We start from the raw sequence: 17,492 nt of genomic DNA on the forward strand, positions 1-17,492 counted from the left end.
AACTGAATCACTTGAGGCTTAGATTTTAATAAGTGTTAAGATATCAAAAAGAACTGTAACCATTTTTTTTTCAGAATTATCCCCACCAGAGTAAAATACTCATATATATTTGGTCCTCCTACCGAAAGATAATTCTGTGTGATTTTAGATAAGTTTATTAGATAAAAGTTTCTAAAGTTTGAAACTACTATGCCAGAATTAGGACAAGGCCATTTAAAATGGTTCTCAGTTCATCATTTTGGCTTTTTGAAAAACAGCTATGAGGGCGCCTGGGTGGCTCAGTTGGTTAAGCAACTGCCTTCGGCTCAGGTCATGATCCTGGAGTCCTGGGATCGAGTCCCGCATCGGGCTCCCTGCTCAGCGAGGAGCCTGCTTCTCCCTCTGACCCTGCCCCCTCTCATGTACTCTCTCTCATTCTTGCTCTCTCAAAATAAATAAATAAATCTTTAAAAAAAAAAAAGAAAAACAGCTATGACATAATATTCATCATTAGGGATCAATATGGATACCAGGCTTTCATGAGAAATATGTTTATTGACCTTAATAAATCTTCAAGTGTGTAAATACAGAAATATTTGTACAGGCAATTTTCTGCTGAATTGCATTTCATCTGCACATTCTCATATTGCAATATATTTTTAAACAACTTATACTAAAGGTTTGATGTGAGAGCAATTTTTGCAAGGAAACATTTTTAATTGCTTCACAATGGTTATTTTTATATCTAGTTATTTAATCATCATTATCATCATTATGATTAATCCACATTTATGTGTTTTGTAAACTTTTTGCTACTATAAATAAAGTTTTAGTGAATAAAGCTTTTTGCTTAGAATAAATTTCCATAAAATGAACTACTAGATTAACAGGTTTGAAAATATTTAAGGCTGTTGATAAATTCTGTATTTTTTGAAGCACCAGAGAAAACTGTATGTGCTACAAACATTAAAAAGAATCAACAACTAGACTGAATTCACACATCTAATTAAAAATGATAGCCCTATTTGCCAATTGGTAGCCCCGAATTTGCCAATTGGTAATATTACAAAAGTTATATTCTAAGGGATTTGTATTAGATTTAACATATATTTATTTAGTCATGAGGGGGTGTTATAAAGTTCTCAACTACTCACAGATTTAACCTTTAATATAGCTAAAGTATAGTAGAATCGAATAATGGCTCTCTCATGGTACTTCTAAATGTTGAGTTCCTTGTCTTTGTCTTTTAGCCTTTAATTTTCTGTGTTTTCAGTGAGTGTCACCACTCTGAACCTCTTGGAAATAGGATTCTAAGCTTCCAAGTGTCTTCTACCTATTTGAGCGTTGGGGTTTGGGGAAAGGAAAAGGGGGTAGTAAACTGGAAGAAGGCTCCTAGGAAGCTGAGTGGAGCATCTCAGGACTGAGTACTTCCCAAGGCATTGTGGAGGGAAGTCTGGGAAAGAGGGAGAACAAAAATCAGAGATACTCTGGTAAATCACTGTTCAAAAAAGAAAGAAAAGAAGTAAGTGAATCAAGAAAGAAAATTATTAAATCCAAGGAGGATATTGGTGTCAGAGGAAGCACCTTTTGACTTTATTTTTTTCTACAATATGTAATATAATATTTGTAGATAATTCAAATGATGTTGAATTCAAGAAAATTAAAATGACTTTAAATATATATTTATCTTCTAGAAAATACAAGATGATTCTCTAGAAGAAAATCTACGTTTGGCTCAAGAATATCAAAAATTACAGACTATTTTCTTAACAGAAAAGGACAATTATTTCAATCTATATGATAGACAGTTATCACTTGATGCTTCAATTCGAGACAAGAAACAGGTAGGTTTTCTTATTTTTTTTAAATAATGATTTACTTGACATATGTACTACAAAAAGTAACAAGTCGTCAGTTATGGGCTCTCCAATCTCATGGTGATCCTTTATATGCCACCAAATGGCATGTTTTCTTCTTGTAGAGTTTTGTTTTATGTTTTTATCAACTTTGAAACTCAATTTTGAATAGATATGTGAGAAATGAAGGAACTTCGTGTCTAATCCACCATTTTATACTAATTTTCTTTATTATAACCTGGAATACCAAATTTTTAGAGTTTATAGATTTAGATATATTATCATAGACTTTGAATTTCATTTTTATCTATAGGTAGCTTTTCATGATATGCCTCAAAATCTTCTTCATGTTTTATGGGCTCCAAATGTTGGTTTCTATTTTCTTAACAAATATGAGTCTTAATTAGAAACTTGGTTGACCCTTTGTAGTTACTGGAAATCAGTAGAAATTCTCATATATATTATAAAATCTTCTGTAATAGTAAAAATAGAAAAGTAAAACACATAATATATCAGAAATGAAAAAGGAAAGCGAAAGCTCCATCACTAGTGTTAAGATATGGCCACTTCCTCTGTATTCTTCCCCAGATACTCATTGGCAAGAAAAATCATTTCCCTTTGAATTTTTGTTTCTCCCCAGAATCTAAATTTCAAAATATAGAGGCATGATTATTTTTTTTTAAAGATTTTATTTATTTATTTGACAGAGAGAGATGGCGAGAGAGGGAACACAAGCAGTGGGAGTGGGAGAGGGAGAAGCAGGCTCCCCGCTGAGCAGGGAGCCCGATGCGGGACTCGATCCCGGGACTCCGGGATCATGACCTGAGCCGGAGGCAGTCGCTTAACCAACTGAGCCACCCAGGTGCCCTGAGGCATGATTATTTTTTAACAATCTACCTAGTCCTAAGAACCAGTAGACTGCTAATTAACCTTTTTTCCTATTGTCACCCATACTACTCTACCATAAATTAGTTGTTTAAAATTCCAGTACTGGGCGCCTGGGTGGCTCAGTTGGTTAAGCGACTGCCTTCGGCTCAAGTCATGATCCTGGAGTCGCAGGATCGAGTCCCGCGTCAGGCTCCCTGCTCGGCGGGGAGTCTGCTTCTGCCTCTGACCCTCCTCCCTCTCATGCTCTCTGTCTCTCATTCTCTCTCTCTCAAATAAATAAATAAATAAATCTTTAATAAAAATCAATAAATAAAATAAAATTCCAGTACTGTACTTATCCCTCCTTATTGTGGAATATTTGGAAGATAGAAGGCCAGGACTTGAGTGCAATCTCTACCACTTACTAGCTCAGTGATCTTGGCAAATTATTTATCCTTTCTGACCTTAGTTTTCTCATCTGTAAAATAAGATATACCTCAGAGGAAAACTGATAAAGAATAAAAAGGAGACATCCATAGTTATTTTGAAAACAAAAGGGTACTATGCAACTCTAACTATTACATTGATCTGGTATGCTGCTTATAAACTCCCTTATGTTTCCCATCCATCTACTCTCGCGTGAGTTAAAGTTTCTGAATACATTGAAAGAAAGAGTGTGTATTTTTCTTTTAAAATTAGAAGCAAGATGAAGGTAGATTAAGAAATAAATGTGTGTGGGAGAGAATTGATAATATAACTATATACCAAAATCTTAGTGTCCTCAAACCACGTGCAGGATTCAAAGAAAGGACATCAATGGAACATTTGTCCAATCACTTCATGCATTTGACATTGTTATTGAGGTTAAACATGTTCTATTTGTTCCTGATAATTGAGGAGGAGAAAATAATCAATGGCTATACTGTATTTCCTTTTCTAACCAGGAGGGAAACAAAAATAAATTTTATGTATACTTGTTATCAGTTTATACAGAATCCTTTGGTGGCAAATGATAAATAGACACCTGCATAAATAGTGAAGAACTTACGCCTTTAAGAGAGATCCATAATACCGTATTCCCATAATAAGAATAAAATTGTCTTGATGTTGGAATTAGAGCAAATCATGATTCAGGATTAAAGGAGTGAGACCCTGGTATGAACAGACAGTGAGGTATGCTAGGAAACTGAGTTTATATTTGTGATGATCCCTCAAACGAATCACTTTTAGCACACCTGTTTCAGGGAAACTTTCAAAGATTTATTTGTACTTCCAATCATTTTTCATTTCCATCCTTCAGCGATGGAGGTCATTAAGTGCAGGCTGCCCTTGTCAGTGTCATGTAGGATCAATTTGCTGCAATGGACAGAGAGGCCTTATTGATGCTGTTAAATCTGTCAGTGAGAAATCGTATGTCATTAGCGTCTAATGCACTGCTTACAGGATGGAATTTGGCCATCAAAATGGAAAAAAACCCTTTAATATTTTAGTCCATTTCTTTGATATTGCAGCATTTCCCATATTATATATATGTATGTTTTAGTCCTTTGACCAGTTTAGTTTTGGGTACACAAAAGCACTGTTCAACCTCTGATTTCCTTGTTTAATTTCCTTGTCATATAAAGTGGATCTCACTTTAAGGAATTTTGTGTATTATTTTTCTGTTTCTTGTTTTATAATAACTTCATTGCTTCTGGGCATAGAGTCTTTTTGGCACGGTAAATAATTACATTTTGATTTTTGTGCTTCTTATGGAGTATTATTCTCTCGACACAGATTTCGTTCTTTTTTGTATTTTTAGGCCAAGAGTAGCAAAAAAAAAGCTTAATGGAGGAATAAAACAAGTTAACTATAAAAAATAATGTCCCTTTCCTTAACACAATTTTATATACAGATGGTTCAAATGTTAGAATGCTATAGTATTACTCTTGGTGATAAAATTATGTCTCCTTCCTTTGCACATGTTACATGGTACTTTCCTGTGCTTTAAATTTTTGAAGTGATGGATATTTTCCCCTTTAAAAATCAGAAACAAACAAAAATGACTGTACAAAATTCCTGTTTTCCCTGTTCATGGGTAATGATGGAATAGAATCCAATCTAAAACTTTTCAGATCTCAAAATTTAAAATAACACTAAAGGGGAATAAAAGAAAAATATCTGAAAAACAGGTTGTGCTTCTTTGTAAAAATACATTTTCATTATTTTCATTAAAAGATTTAAAAAATGTTTTTCTTTTTTAAAAAAAAATCCATGAGTATGTTGATAAAATCATGTGTTTGTTTTAATTGCTGTCTCAAATTCTTCAAGTCTGCAAAGAAAGGTAAGCTAAGCAAGCATACAAATGTTTATGTGTTCTGTTGGCTGAAAACATGATCCCTTTCAAAACTGGTTAAAATGTATTTTTAATTCTTTTGTAACCCACTTGTGAAGCTTAACCTTTGCCTACTCCAGTTCTCAGTACTTTCAAACTAAGGGAATACAAATTATTACAGAATCAGTCAGCACTTAACAAGCACTTATATGGGCCTGGTATCTGTGCCAAGCAGTTTGCAAATATTATCTTTGTAATGTCCATTAGTAATCCTCTAAAATTTTTTATTATTACTATAATCATCTCCAGTTTAAGATATGGAACTGAGATTGTGTCACAAGGTCATCCAAGTAGAGGGAACTGACTAAGATAGGAATCAAACACAGGATTTTTAAAAACCCAACCCATTTCATAACCATGACACTACGCCTCTACTATAACATTATTAAACAAACTGTCTCATCAGTCTTTATAAAGCATGTAAAAACCAAATCAGTCATGCATTATGTCGCTAGTGTCCAACTGAAACAGATTATTTGATTCACTAATTGTTTTTATAATTTTATCTCATTGAAACTTTTTCAATAATGATTTTCTTGTGGGGAAAGGTCTACCACCTATTTAATTAGAAATTATTTAATTTTCATAGGGATTATAGATAAGTTTTGCAATTCTAAAATTGTAAAATTTTTGAACTGGAAATGCCTTTAGAAATTTTACCCATCTCCTTAAAAATAGAAGATTATTTCACCCAAAACCATAAGATACCTCGGAATAAAGCTAACCAAAGAGGTAAAGGATCTATACTCTAGGAGCTACAGAACAGTCATGAAAGAAATTGAAGAAGACACAAAAAGATGGAAAAACATTCCATGCTCATGGATAGGAAGAATAAACATTGTTAAAATGTCTAAATGCTGCCCAGAGCAACTATACCTTCAATGCCATCCTGATCAAAATTCCAATGACATTTTTCAAAGTGGTGGAACAAACAATCCTAAAATTTGTATGGAATCAGAAAAGACCCTGAATCGCCAAGGAAATGTTGAAAAAGAAACACAAAGCTGGGGACATCACGTTGCCCGATTTCAAGCTATATTACAACGCCATGATCGCCAAGACAGCATGGTACTAACACAAAAACAGACATATAGACCAATGGAACAGAATAGAGAGCCCAGATATGGACCCTCAACTCTATGGTCAAATAATCTTCAACAAAGCAGGAAATAATATGCAATGGAAAAAAGACAGTCTCTTCAATAAATGGTGCTGGGGAAATTGGACAGCTATATACAGAAGAATGAAACTCGACCATTCTCTAACACCATACACAAAGATAAACTCATAATGGATGAAAGACCTCAATGTGAGACAGGAATCCATCAAAATCCTAGAGGAGAACATAGGCAGTAACCTCTTCAACATCGGCTACAGCAACTTCTTTCAAGATACATCTCCAAAGGCAAGTGAAACAAAAGGGAAAATGAACTTTCGGGACTTCATCAAGATAAAAACTTCTGCACAGCAAAGGAAACAGTCAACAAAACAAAGAGGCAACCCACAGAATGGTAGAAGATATTTTCAAATGACACTACAGACAAAGGGTGATTTCCAAGATCTATAAAGAACATCTCAAACTCAACACCCAAAAAACAAATAATCAAGTCAAAAAATGGGCAGAAGACATGAACAGACACTTCTCCAAAGAAGATATACAAATGGCTAACAGACACATGAAAAATGTTCATCATCATTAGCCATCAGGGATCAAATCAAAACCACATTGAGATACCACCTTACACCAGTTATAATGGCAAAAATTCACAAGGCAAGAAACAACAAATGTTGGAGAGGTTGTGGAGAAAGGGGAACCCTCTTACACTGTTGGTGGGAATGCAAGTTGGTACAGCCACTTTGGAAAACAGTGTAGAGGTTCCTCAAAAAATTAAAAATAGAGCTACCCTATGACCCAGCAATTGCACTACTGGGTATTTACCCCAAAGACACAGATGTAGTGAAAAGAAGGGCCATATGCACCCCAATTTTCATAGCAGCAATGTCCGCAATAGCCAAACTGTGGAAAGAGATGAGATGCCCTTCAACAGACCAATGGATAAAGATGTGGTCCATATATACAATGGAATATTACTCAGCCATCAGAAGGGATGAATACCCAACTTTTACAACAACATGGATGGGACTGGAGGAGTTTATGCTAAGTGAAATAAGTCAAGCAGAGACAGTCAATTATCATATGGTTTTGCTTATTTGTGGAACATAAGGAATAGCATGGAGGACATTAGGAGAAGGAAGGGAAAAATGAAGGGGAGGAAATCGGAGGGGGAGACGAACCATGAGAGACTATGGACTCTGAGAAACAAACTGAGAGTTTTAGAGGGGAGGGGAAGTGGGAGGATGGGTTAGCCTGGTAATGGGTATTAAGGAGGGCACGTATTGCATGGAGCACTGGGGGTTATACGAAAACAATGAATCATGGAACACTACATCAAAAACTAATGATGTACTGTATGGAGACTAACATAACATAATAAAATTAAATTTAAAAAAAGATTATTTCACACACAAAAAAAACTAAAAATAAAAAGTAAAATAAAAGAGTATTTCACAACTGAGGAAGCTTAGGGCCAGAGTGGCCCAGTGATCTACCACATACACAGTTAATTAGAAAAAAAGTTGGCCTAGGACACAGTTGTCTTAACTTACGTTCAAATATTCTCTCCAACCAACTGTAAAATGAGCATGTGCTGTGATATTTTTCGAAGGTTTGAGTGGACCAGTAGTTGAAAAGTTGTAAGAGTAACTGCAGTGGATATGCTCAGATTGGAGCATCTTCTTTAAGCAACCTGAGCTTATTAAGGAATCATGTAGGGACATAAATCAGAGGACTACTTTGGAGGTCTAGGGGATACTTCTGGGTCTCACAGAATTCATTCATTCATTCATTCATTCAGTTATTCAAATAAATTATTAATCATCCAGTGTACTGACATCCATTGTTTTGATATAATTAAAGGTACAGGAATATGCCACCTCAACTCAGCTTCCATGCTGAATCCTGATTCCCAGAAATGAAGGGATTCTTTTCTAGACTAGAGCATAGAATCAGAGCACAACAATATCCTCTCTTTACTCCACCAGTGGAAGAATCATGAATTTTTGCTGTCTAATCTGTATCACCTAGGTCTCAATAGACGTTTCCATTTTAAATTCTCAAAAAGATTGTATCATCCATAGACTTCATTAGCATGTTTTCTCTTCCCTTTTTCAGTTTTTAAACATGGGTTTCCTGTAATACTCACTTTACATTGATTTGATGAGGAGTCAAAGTCAATTCTAGCAATTAACAAAATTATTTTCTAAAGGAATGTGAAAGCGGTTTTAGTTCTCTTTTTCATAAGTACTTTATATTGCTTGTTATCTTGCATATATTAAAAGTAGGCTTCAAGTAGTGATTTTTGAGTGCTTGTTTCAGTGTAGATGGAAATTCATTTCTTTGCTAGGAAAATCATAACTCCTTAATAGTTTTGTCACACACATGCACACATGCACACACATACACTTGTTCAAAAGGAGCTGCTGCACTTTATAGACTGATAAGCTTGCGTTAAATTTCTACTGGCCCTTTTCCCTGAAGAACTCTCAAGAGATCTCTGAAGAGCTTTTGTGATCCTAGACAGGAGTAGACAGTTGATCATCTGTTGTTCTATCCCAATGAGTCTCCCTTCTGTTGTCCAAACTCTGACAAGAACACCAAAACTTAAATGTTTATTTCTGGCTAATACTTTAGAAAGGTCAGCTTGGCCTAAATCAAACCAGTTCTTCAGTCTAGTACCAGTTTTGAGTGCATTTTAGATTTATATATCTTTTAAGTAATTTTGAGAAGGTGATCTAGTGGAGATGCACAGCAATAAGCAGCTTTTTAACGTTAGTGAAAGCTTAAAAGTGGTTTCTAGAGTGTGGTGGGATCCCTGATATATCAAAGACACTCATAGTAAATTTTTATATATATGGTTGACCATTGAACAACACTGGTTTGAACTGCATGGGACTACTTACACGTAGACTTATATATATATATATATATATGGAAAAAAAATTTTGAGATTTGTGACAATTTGAAAAAACTCACAGATGAACCATATAGCCTAAAAATATCATAAAAATTAAGGAAAAGCTACGTATGTCATGAATCCATAAAATATATGTACATACTAGTCTATTTTATCATTTACTCCCATAAAATATACACAAATCTATTCTAAAAAGTTAAAATTTACCAAAACTTATGTACACAAATTTACAGACCACACATAGCACAATTTGCAGCCTAGAGAAATGTAGACAAACAAAAAGATGAAGTATGACATTATAACTTCATAAAATTAACTGTGTACTGTACTACTGTAATAATTTCATAGCCACCTCCTATTGCTATTGTGGTGAGCTCAAGTGTTGTATCTGCTCGAAAAGCCCTGTGAATGCTTATCATCTCTGTGTGAGCACTTCCTCTCTCCAGTAAATTGCTATCCTAGTAAAAGTGATCTCAAGATATATGAGTACCTGGCAACGCCTGGAGACGTTTTTGGTTATCACACCTGGGGAGGATGTTGGAGGGGTGTTTCTGCTATCTAATGGGTAGAGGCCAGGGATACTGCTAAAAATCCACCCCCCCCCCCCAAACACACACCCCAAAAAATTTTCCAGCCTAAAATATCAATAGAGCTAAGGTTAAGAAACCCTAATATATATATAAAGAGATTCAGATACAGAGACAGAGATAGATGTATTATATATTTATCATATATAACTATATATATATGGCACACTGCATACTATATCCCCCTTTTAAAATCCCAAGCCATATTTGCATATTAAAGATTCTGAGAAATCCCATTTTAAGAAGCCTGTTGACTCTGTTAACCCTGAATTTCCTGTGATCCCTGGAACCCTTTCTTAGGAAACCTGTTTACAACTGACCGTATTTAGTAGATTAAACCTTGCAAAATATTATTCTACAGAGAAATTGAGAAAATTTAATGTCATAAAATCATATAGTCAGGAAATTTTGCTTACATATAATTTTTATAAAAAGAAGTAAATAAAGTATTCTTTATATTACCTATAAAGCCCTAGAAAAAAACTGGAATATTTTCAAATAAATAGGTTATGTTCTTTGGAATCCATACAGACTTAGAACTCTGACTTTAAAAATGCCATAGTGTAGCTATAAAATGAAATAGTAATTTTTAATCACCCAAAGACCATGTTAAAAAATTATAATAAAACAAGTAAAATGTTTATAATATGTACCTCCTTGGCCTTTTGGCTAAGATCAAGTGTAGTATCTGTTCTTATCAGTTTAATAGGTATATTTTCTACTTAGGCTTCTCTAATGTATGACTTAGAACTGCAATTGATTTGCAATTCTGTGGGATTATCAGTACAATGATTTTTTTAGTTTTGAACTACACATATGCATCACAATGACATAAACATTTGAAAAAATGCTCTTGTAATCATCTTTCTCCAAATCTACAGAGCTGTATCTTATAATCATTTATTAACGTGAATATTAATATAGGAAATGCATATTCATATACTAAATGTTTTCTCTAGGTATTTTTGTTCTTTTTCCAGAGTTTTACTCTTATTGAAAGTGGGAAGGAATATCTATGCACAACTTATTTATCCCTCTGAGCCTCTGAAAAAATGGAAATATTAATGTCTCCCTAGAAGGATTATTGTAAAAAGTATATCATAACAGTTAACATTTATGAAGCGCTAACTATGTATGAGGCACTTTGCAAGCTTTTATATGTAATTTTATTTATTCAACAACCCCATGGAACATAAATATATATTTTAAATAAAAAGCACCTAGAATAGTTTTTCACAAACTATATATTTTGCACATGGAAGATATGACAATTGATATTGTTATTATTCTTTAGATAAACATATATCCCTTACTTCTTATACAAAATCTTGGTGTGGCTATACTATTATGAGAGAGCTTCTAGTCTATAGTAGGTATAAAATAGTTTATGCGACCTGAGAATATAGTGTGAATTAAGGAGAGAGAGGACAGAAATACAGGGTAATAGTGACATCATGATAATCACTTAGAAACGTACGCAGGTGCTGGAAGGAATAGAGCAACAGACAAACACCTAATTGTTTAGGTAAAGCTCACAGAGGGTTACAGAATAGAATATCTTATATATACACACATACATGAGAAAGTATGAGGGATAGACTTGGCAGTAACTCATGGATTAGTCAGAGTTACATCCAAATCTTATACTAAAAAACACCGTTAGAACATATACATTTATTAAAAGAGCCCATGCACAATACTGTAACAACTGGAAATTACCTAGAGATAACCCAAAGAGGAAATATGTTATTAGAACCTTCACGAAGAAGTCTGTAAAATCACAGATGGAGAAGACAACAGTAAAAACAACAATGCCATGATGACACTCAGTATTTTAATTTGATGGGATCTGGCATCTTCCACATTGCAATTCTAAAGCAATTCCAGACAAGCTACAATCACTTCAGTTGTGACACAAGTAAACAGTATTTTATTTACATCCACATTTCCAGAGAACATATTTTGTACATAGTGGAATGTGTTCTACTTATCCATATTCTTTGTACACCTATGTAAACCTGATTTTCCAACTAGAGAAGAAGTTATTCAATTTTCAGAGGTTCCTTAATTCACTAGGCACTAGATCACAAGTTATATTTCTTTTGTTTCCTTGAAATGGGCCTGAGTAAATTAACACTACCAAAAATATATAATTAATGTACCTGTACAATCTGACCCCTTTAAGTGTTTGTTAATAAATGACTATGGAAAAATATTGTGGGCAGATAGGCATTAAAAACATTTTCCTTTTGTCAGCTAAAGGGTAACTCAAATAGCTTTCCCATCAAAGTAATCCTGAATATGACAGATTCCTTTTTTAAATCTTATACTATTCCATCATAGTACATCACCAATTTAAAAACAAAAACAAAAACATGTACACACAAGCCAATATGCTATCCGAGAAGAGGAAAGAAATAATGGAGTGAATAATATAGTTTTAGAATTCTGTGAAGTTGTGTCAGATATAAAATCATTTTCAAATTATTTCCTTGGGTGCTGGTAATCAGAATTGTGTGGTCTTTCAAGGAAAAAATCCTCATTTTAAAGAAAGATATGCAATGTACTCATAGGTTATTGAAAAAAGTATATAAAACAAAGCTACTATCTGCATTGATGTACATAGAAAAAGAGCAAAAATGTTATCTGTAAAAGCAGAAAAGAATTTGGCCTGCTTGACTTTTTGTATCAAGCATGCTACAGCAATCTTTTGATTCTAATATGAAACTATAGTAAGGATCATTGCACTAATGCATGAGGATTTGTGATAATGTTGCAGAAATTTTACTGTCAAAACTGAACTGCAGTGTAATGACTTTTGTTATCATGGTTTCTAATAACTATTCAGCATGAATTGACCCTACATATGTTTTGCTGCAATAATGTGTCAGTAACTCAAAAAGCTAAAAAGGGAATAAAAAACAGTCAATACAGTACTATGTATGATTTCATGATAACCTTTCTCCATTCTATTAATATTGTTAAAACAATTGTAACACAGACACCATGCAAACTACAGGATCACATAGAAATAAAAGCTTAGATACTTTGTAACAGTTCTGGCCAAATATACCTTAAAAGTGCTTTACAGGAAAACGGTTCTCCTCTGTTCACACTGAGAACTAGGTACTGATTGGTCCCTTACTACTTTGGAGTCTGTTACTCTCTGCTGTAGGGATGCTTTGATATGTTTCTCTTCTTTTCCTTACAATGTGTTTTAGTTTCTTCCCCCTTTTATGAGATTCCTCTCTCTTTCTCTCTCGCTCTTTTTTTCCTTCTTTCTTTATTCCTTTATCTTTGCATCTCTCCATTGGAGGATATTTTCACTGGAGCATCTCTTTGTTGCAATAAATAAGGGAAAATAAAAATAACCTACTGCACACCTCCTATGTGGCTGCCACCATGCTATGCATTTCAAGTGTAAAGCATTGAAGCCTGCACCTACAATAATATAGTTACCGATAATGTTCTCATTATTATTCTATTCTTCTTATTTAATTTATAAAAACTCTATGGAGGGGCACCTTGGTGGCTCCGTCGGTTGAGCGTCTGACTTTTGATTTCGGCTTAGGTCATGATCTCAGGGTCCTGGGATCAAGCCCAGTGTCAGGCTCCCCACTTGGCAGGGAATCTGCTTGTCTCCCTCTCCCTCTGCCCTTCCCCCCAGTCATGTTCTCTCTCTCTCTCTCTCTGAAATAAATAAATAAATCTTTTTTAAAAAACTCTATGAGACAACGGTGAATATTCTAATTTTTTCTTAGGAAACTAAGAGCTACTGTAACAAAATACCACAGACTGGGTGGTCTTAAATAGTGACCTCATTTTAACTAAATTATCTTTGTAAAGAGCTTATCTCCAATTACAGTCACATTCTGAGGTCCTGGAGGTAGGACTTCAACATATGAATTTGGAGGGAGAGGAACAGTAAAATCCATAATAGGTGCTTTGTAATTTAAGGCCACACTACTTGTCTGTGGAAAACAGTGCTGTGATTCAAACCCAGGTCCCTTGGGCTCAAGCTTATGGACTTTCTGCTATTCCACAGCTTCTCTTATATTCTTTTTTTCTACCCTGCTCAACCTATTATTCATCCTGTGTATCATTATATCTCTTTAAATGCAAAGATCTTTCAATTATAAGGACTTTGTAACATCTGTGACACCAGGTGTATGATTAAGCAGTGCCTAGTAATGAAATACTTTTTGATGGAGAGATTTTATGGTTTTGTACAGGAAATAGCAGATCATTTATGTTTCTCATCAGTGGTCAGAGATCCAAGCAGGAAAGTTCTTTTTCCAACTAAACGGACTTTAAAATTCCTCTCTCATTGCCTCAGACTGAAGAACATGTATTTATCAATGCAGATGAACCTAATCACAGAGACTGCAATAGAAATTAGGATGAAGATACAGGCCATACATGTTAAAAAACAGAGAGAGAGAGAGAGCAGCAGCTGCAAGAGGCAGGCAGCATTTAGCAAAGAATGTAGAAGGAAGGGGCTCCTGGGTGGCACAGTTGGTGAAGCGTCCTTCTCTTGATTTCGGCTCAGGTGAGGATCCCAGAGTTGTGGGATGGAGCCCCATGTCAGGCTCTGAACTCAGCGGGGAGTCTGCTGGAGATTCTCTGTCTCTCCCTAGCTCTCTGCCCTTCCCTCTGCTCATGCTCTCGCTCTCAAATAAATAAATAAATCTTTTTAAAAAAAGAATATAGAGGGGCGCCTGGGTGGCTCAGTCGTTAAGCGTCTGCCTTCGGCTCAGGTCATGGTCCCAGGGTCCTGGGATCGAGTCCCGCATCGGGCTCCCTGCTCAGCGGGAAGCCTGCTTCTCCCTCTCCTACTCCCCCTGCTTGTGTTCCCTCTCTCGCTGTGTCTCTCTCTGTTGAATAAATAAATAAAATCTTTAAAAAAAAAAAAGAATATAGAAGGAAGCAAAGCCTTCTGTGGAAATTTGATAATAAGAGCTTGAGATTCTGGGAGATATGGTAGCATGAGTAGGTTTAGACACATGTATACACATGCATGCATGCACCAAGGTGCCAAGAAATAATATAATAATCACTGCTGAAAGGATAGGTGGCTGACAAATACACTGTACAAGTAGAATTTCTCCCAAACACAACAGAGTTGTAGAAAAGAATATACGAAGGATACCAAGTGCTGATAAATGGAAACTCACATTCTTTTAAAAGAGCACTGCAATGTGACAGTAGGCAAAGGAAGGAATTATGGGAACACCACCTCCCCACATATCTTCCTGTATTGGAAGCATGTGGGCCAAGGTAAGGACTATCATAGTGAGTCCCCCTTTCAGCTTAACCGAGCTTCTTTTTTTTTTTTTATTCTTATGTTAATCCCCATACATTACATCATTAGTTTTAGATGAAGTGTTCCATGATTCATTGTTTGTGCATAACACCCAGTGTTCCATGCAGAATGTGCCCTCCTCAATACCCACCACCATTAACTGAGCTTCTTAAAAGCAATCTCCCCTAACTTGGATGAGATCTTTCTTACCTGGAGGTGAAAGGACTAGAGGTATTCCTCTTGGTTATCTGTGGATAGTTTATCTGAAAACATTGTTACATTTGTACGCCAACAGCGGTGTAGCACATGTGTGTGGGAGAAAGGCCTGGGGCTGTCCCAAATAAAGAGCCGGCTGGTTGTGGGTCTTATCTCTAGTGATGCCTCACCAAGTTTTAAATTTCAAGGATAAAGAAAAAATTCCAGAAAGGATCTGTTTAGAAGAAACATAGTGATACAGAGGGAAATTATCACACTAACCCCAGACTTAACATTGTCAATGTTTTATGACAGAAAACCGTTAGAAAAATATCTACATAAATGTACAGAACAAATTAAGGCACCCAAGAATGCTGAATCTAGGCAAATTATTGTTTATGTGATGAAAACATAAAGGTATTTTCAAATGAGCAAACTAACAACAAATACAGCAAGTTTTAAAAATCCAGATGGCCAATAAACATAGGAAAAAATGCTTCTACCTCTCTAAAAATTGTAAACATATAAATTAAAATGAGGTACAAGTTTTCAACTCTGTTTTTAGAAAATCAATAAGATTGATTACATAGTGATGGTAGGGGTGGTAGGAAAAGAGGCATTCATAAAAGATGAGAACTCTCATTTGTCCATAACCAAATTCACCAACCTACCTATATCTATTCCACAGTTGCTGTCCTTCTTATTAAAATTGAAGTACTTCAGCTCCTAATATAAATAAGGCCCTTCAGTTGTGCTCTAAAGCCATCCCTTTCACCTTTTCATAGCCATCATCCATACAACTTTCCCATCCTTCTGTATCTTCAGATTTTTTCCCTCTCCACTGGACTATTCCCATCATCATACAAACATGTTGTAGTACTTACCACCTCAGAAGCCCTCTTTTGATTCCACATTCCCTAGAGCCCTTCATTTTTATTAAAAATTTTGGAATGAGTCTTCTACATATACAGTCTTTACCTCATCACTTCCCATTCTCTTCTTTGAAGTACCACTTGTCAATGACTGCCATAATGTCAAATCCAGTAGTATATATCTGGTCTCATCTTGCTCAATGGCTCATAAATATTTGTTCACTGTTGACCATTCTCCTTCTTGAAGAATCTTTTGCCTTGGTCATGATACCGTGGTCTCATTTTTTTCCCCCCTCACTCGACAGTCTATATCTCCTGTATTGACAACTTATTCTGTTCAATTGCCAAAGGTTGGGGCAGTCCAATGCTCAGTAGTAGGATTCATTCACTTTTTTATCCACGTCCTATCTTTAGGTGGATGCCTAAATAATTATGCAAGCATAATTTTGAGGAAAAGAAGCCAAAGAGTACACACTATATGATTTTTTATTGTTGTTTATGTAAACAACAATATAATATATATTGTTTATATATGTTTATATATTTATATATGTTTATATAAACAACAATATAATATATATTGCAACAATATAATATATATATATATTATATAATCTATGCTGTTAGAAATCAGGAGAGTTGTTATCCTCTGTAGGAGGTACTGACTGGAAGAGGACATAAAGGGGGTTTGGGGAACGTTAGTAATGTTTTCTTTCCTGATCTGGCGGATGTGTTCAGATTGTAAGTAATTCATTGAACTATTTACTTATGATGTGCATACTTTAATATACATATATCATAATTAAATTGTGAAATCATCCAGTGATTTACACCATATTCAGAATAAAATCCACACTTCTTGCACTGGCCTTACAGACTGCATAATCCACTCTCTTCCCGCTCATGTCACTTGCAAGTTCATTCCATTCTGCTGTGGCCTCAGGCTATTTATAGATCCTTGGCTACTCATTCTCAGGATGGGGTCTTTGAAATTTTCAATCCTTCCAGATGTAAATTTCCTCCCAAATTTCCTATAGCTAGCTCCTTCTTTCCACTTAACAATCACATTAAAAGTTCCCTCCTAAGAGCAGCCTTCTCAGATCTCCTAATCTGAAGGTGTCCCTTGGCCACCCACTCTCATGTCACCCTATTTTATTTTCTTCATAGCACTTAATATTTCGATATTTTATTCTATGTTCATTTGCTCGTGGCCTATTTCTGCTGACTGAATGTAAGCTCAATAAAGGCGAGGAAGGAACTTATCCTCTTATTCACAACCACAACTCTAGACCACAGAAAAGTACCTGGCAAGTATTTTTTCAATTACTAGATGATTGTTCCTGGTGGGGTATCTAACAAAATATTTATGCATACCCACTGAGACAGTATTTCTACTTCTGGGGATTTGTAAGAAAGTAATCTGAAA

At 35.2% G+C, this 17,492-nt stretch overlaps 1 protein-coding gene and 1 pseudogene across 1 annotated transcript in view; both read left to right on the top strand.

Moving 5' to 3' along the window:
* CCDC178 (coiled-coil domain containing 178) overlaps nt 1-17,492 on the top strand; it is a 398,973-nt gene that overhangs the window by 258,010 nt on the left and 123,471 nt on the right. The window contains exon 18 of the mRNA XM_044921257.1: nt 1,674-1,823. Within this exon, the coding sequence (XP_044777192.1) occupies nt 1,674-1,823 (150 nt within the window). The remainder of the gene's footprint in view (nt 1-1,673; nt 1,824-17,492) is intronic.
* Nucleotides 10,347-10,511, top strand: LOC123326705 (annotated as a pseudogene).

Source organism: Neomonachus schauinslandi, chromosome 14 (assembly GCF_002201575.2).
Source record: "Neomonachus schauinslandi chromosome 14, ASM220157v2, whole genome shotgun sequence".
Lineage (NCBI taxonomy): Eukaryota > Metazoa > Chordata > Mammalia > Carnivora > Phocidae > Neomonachus > Neomonachus schauinslandi.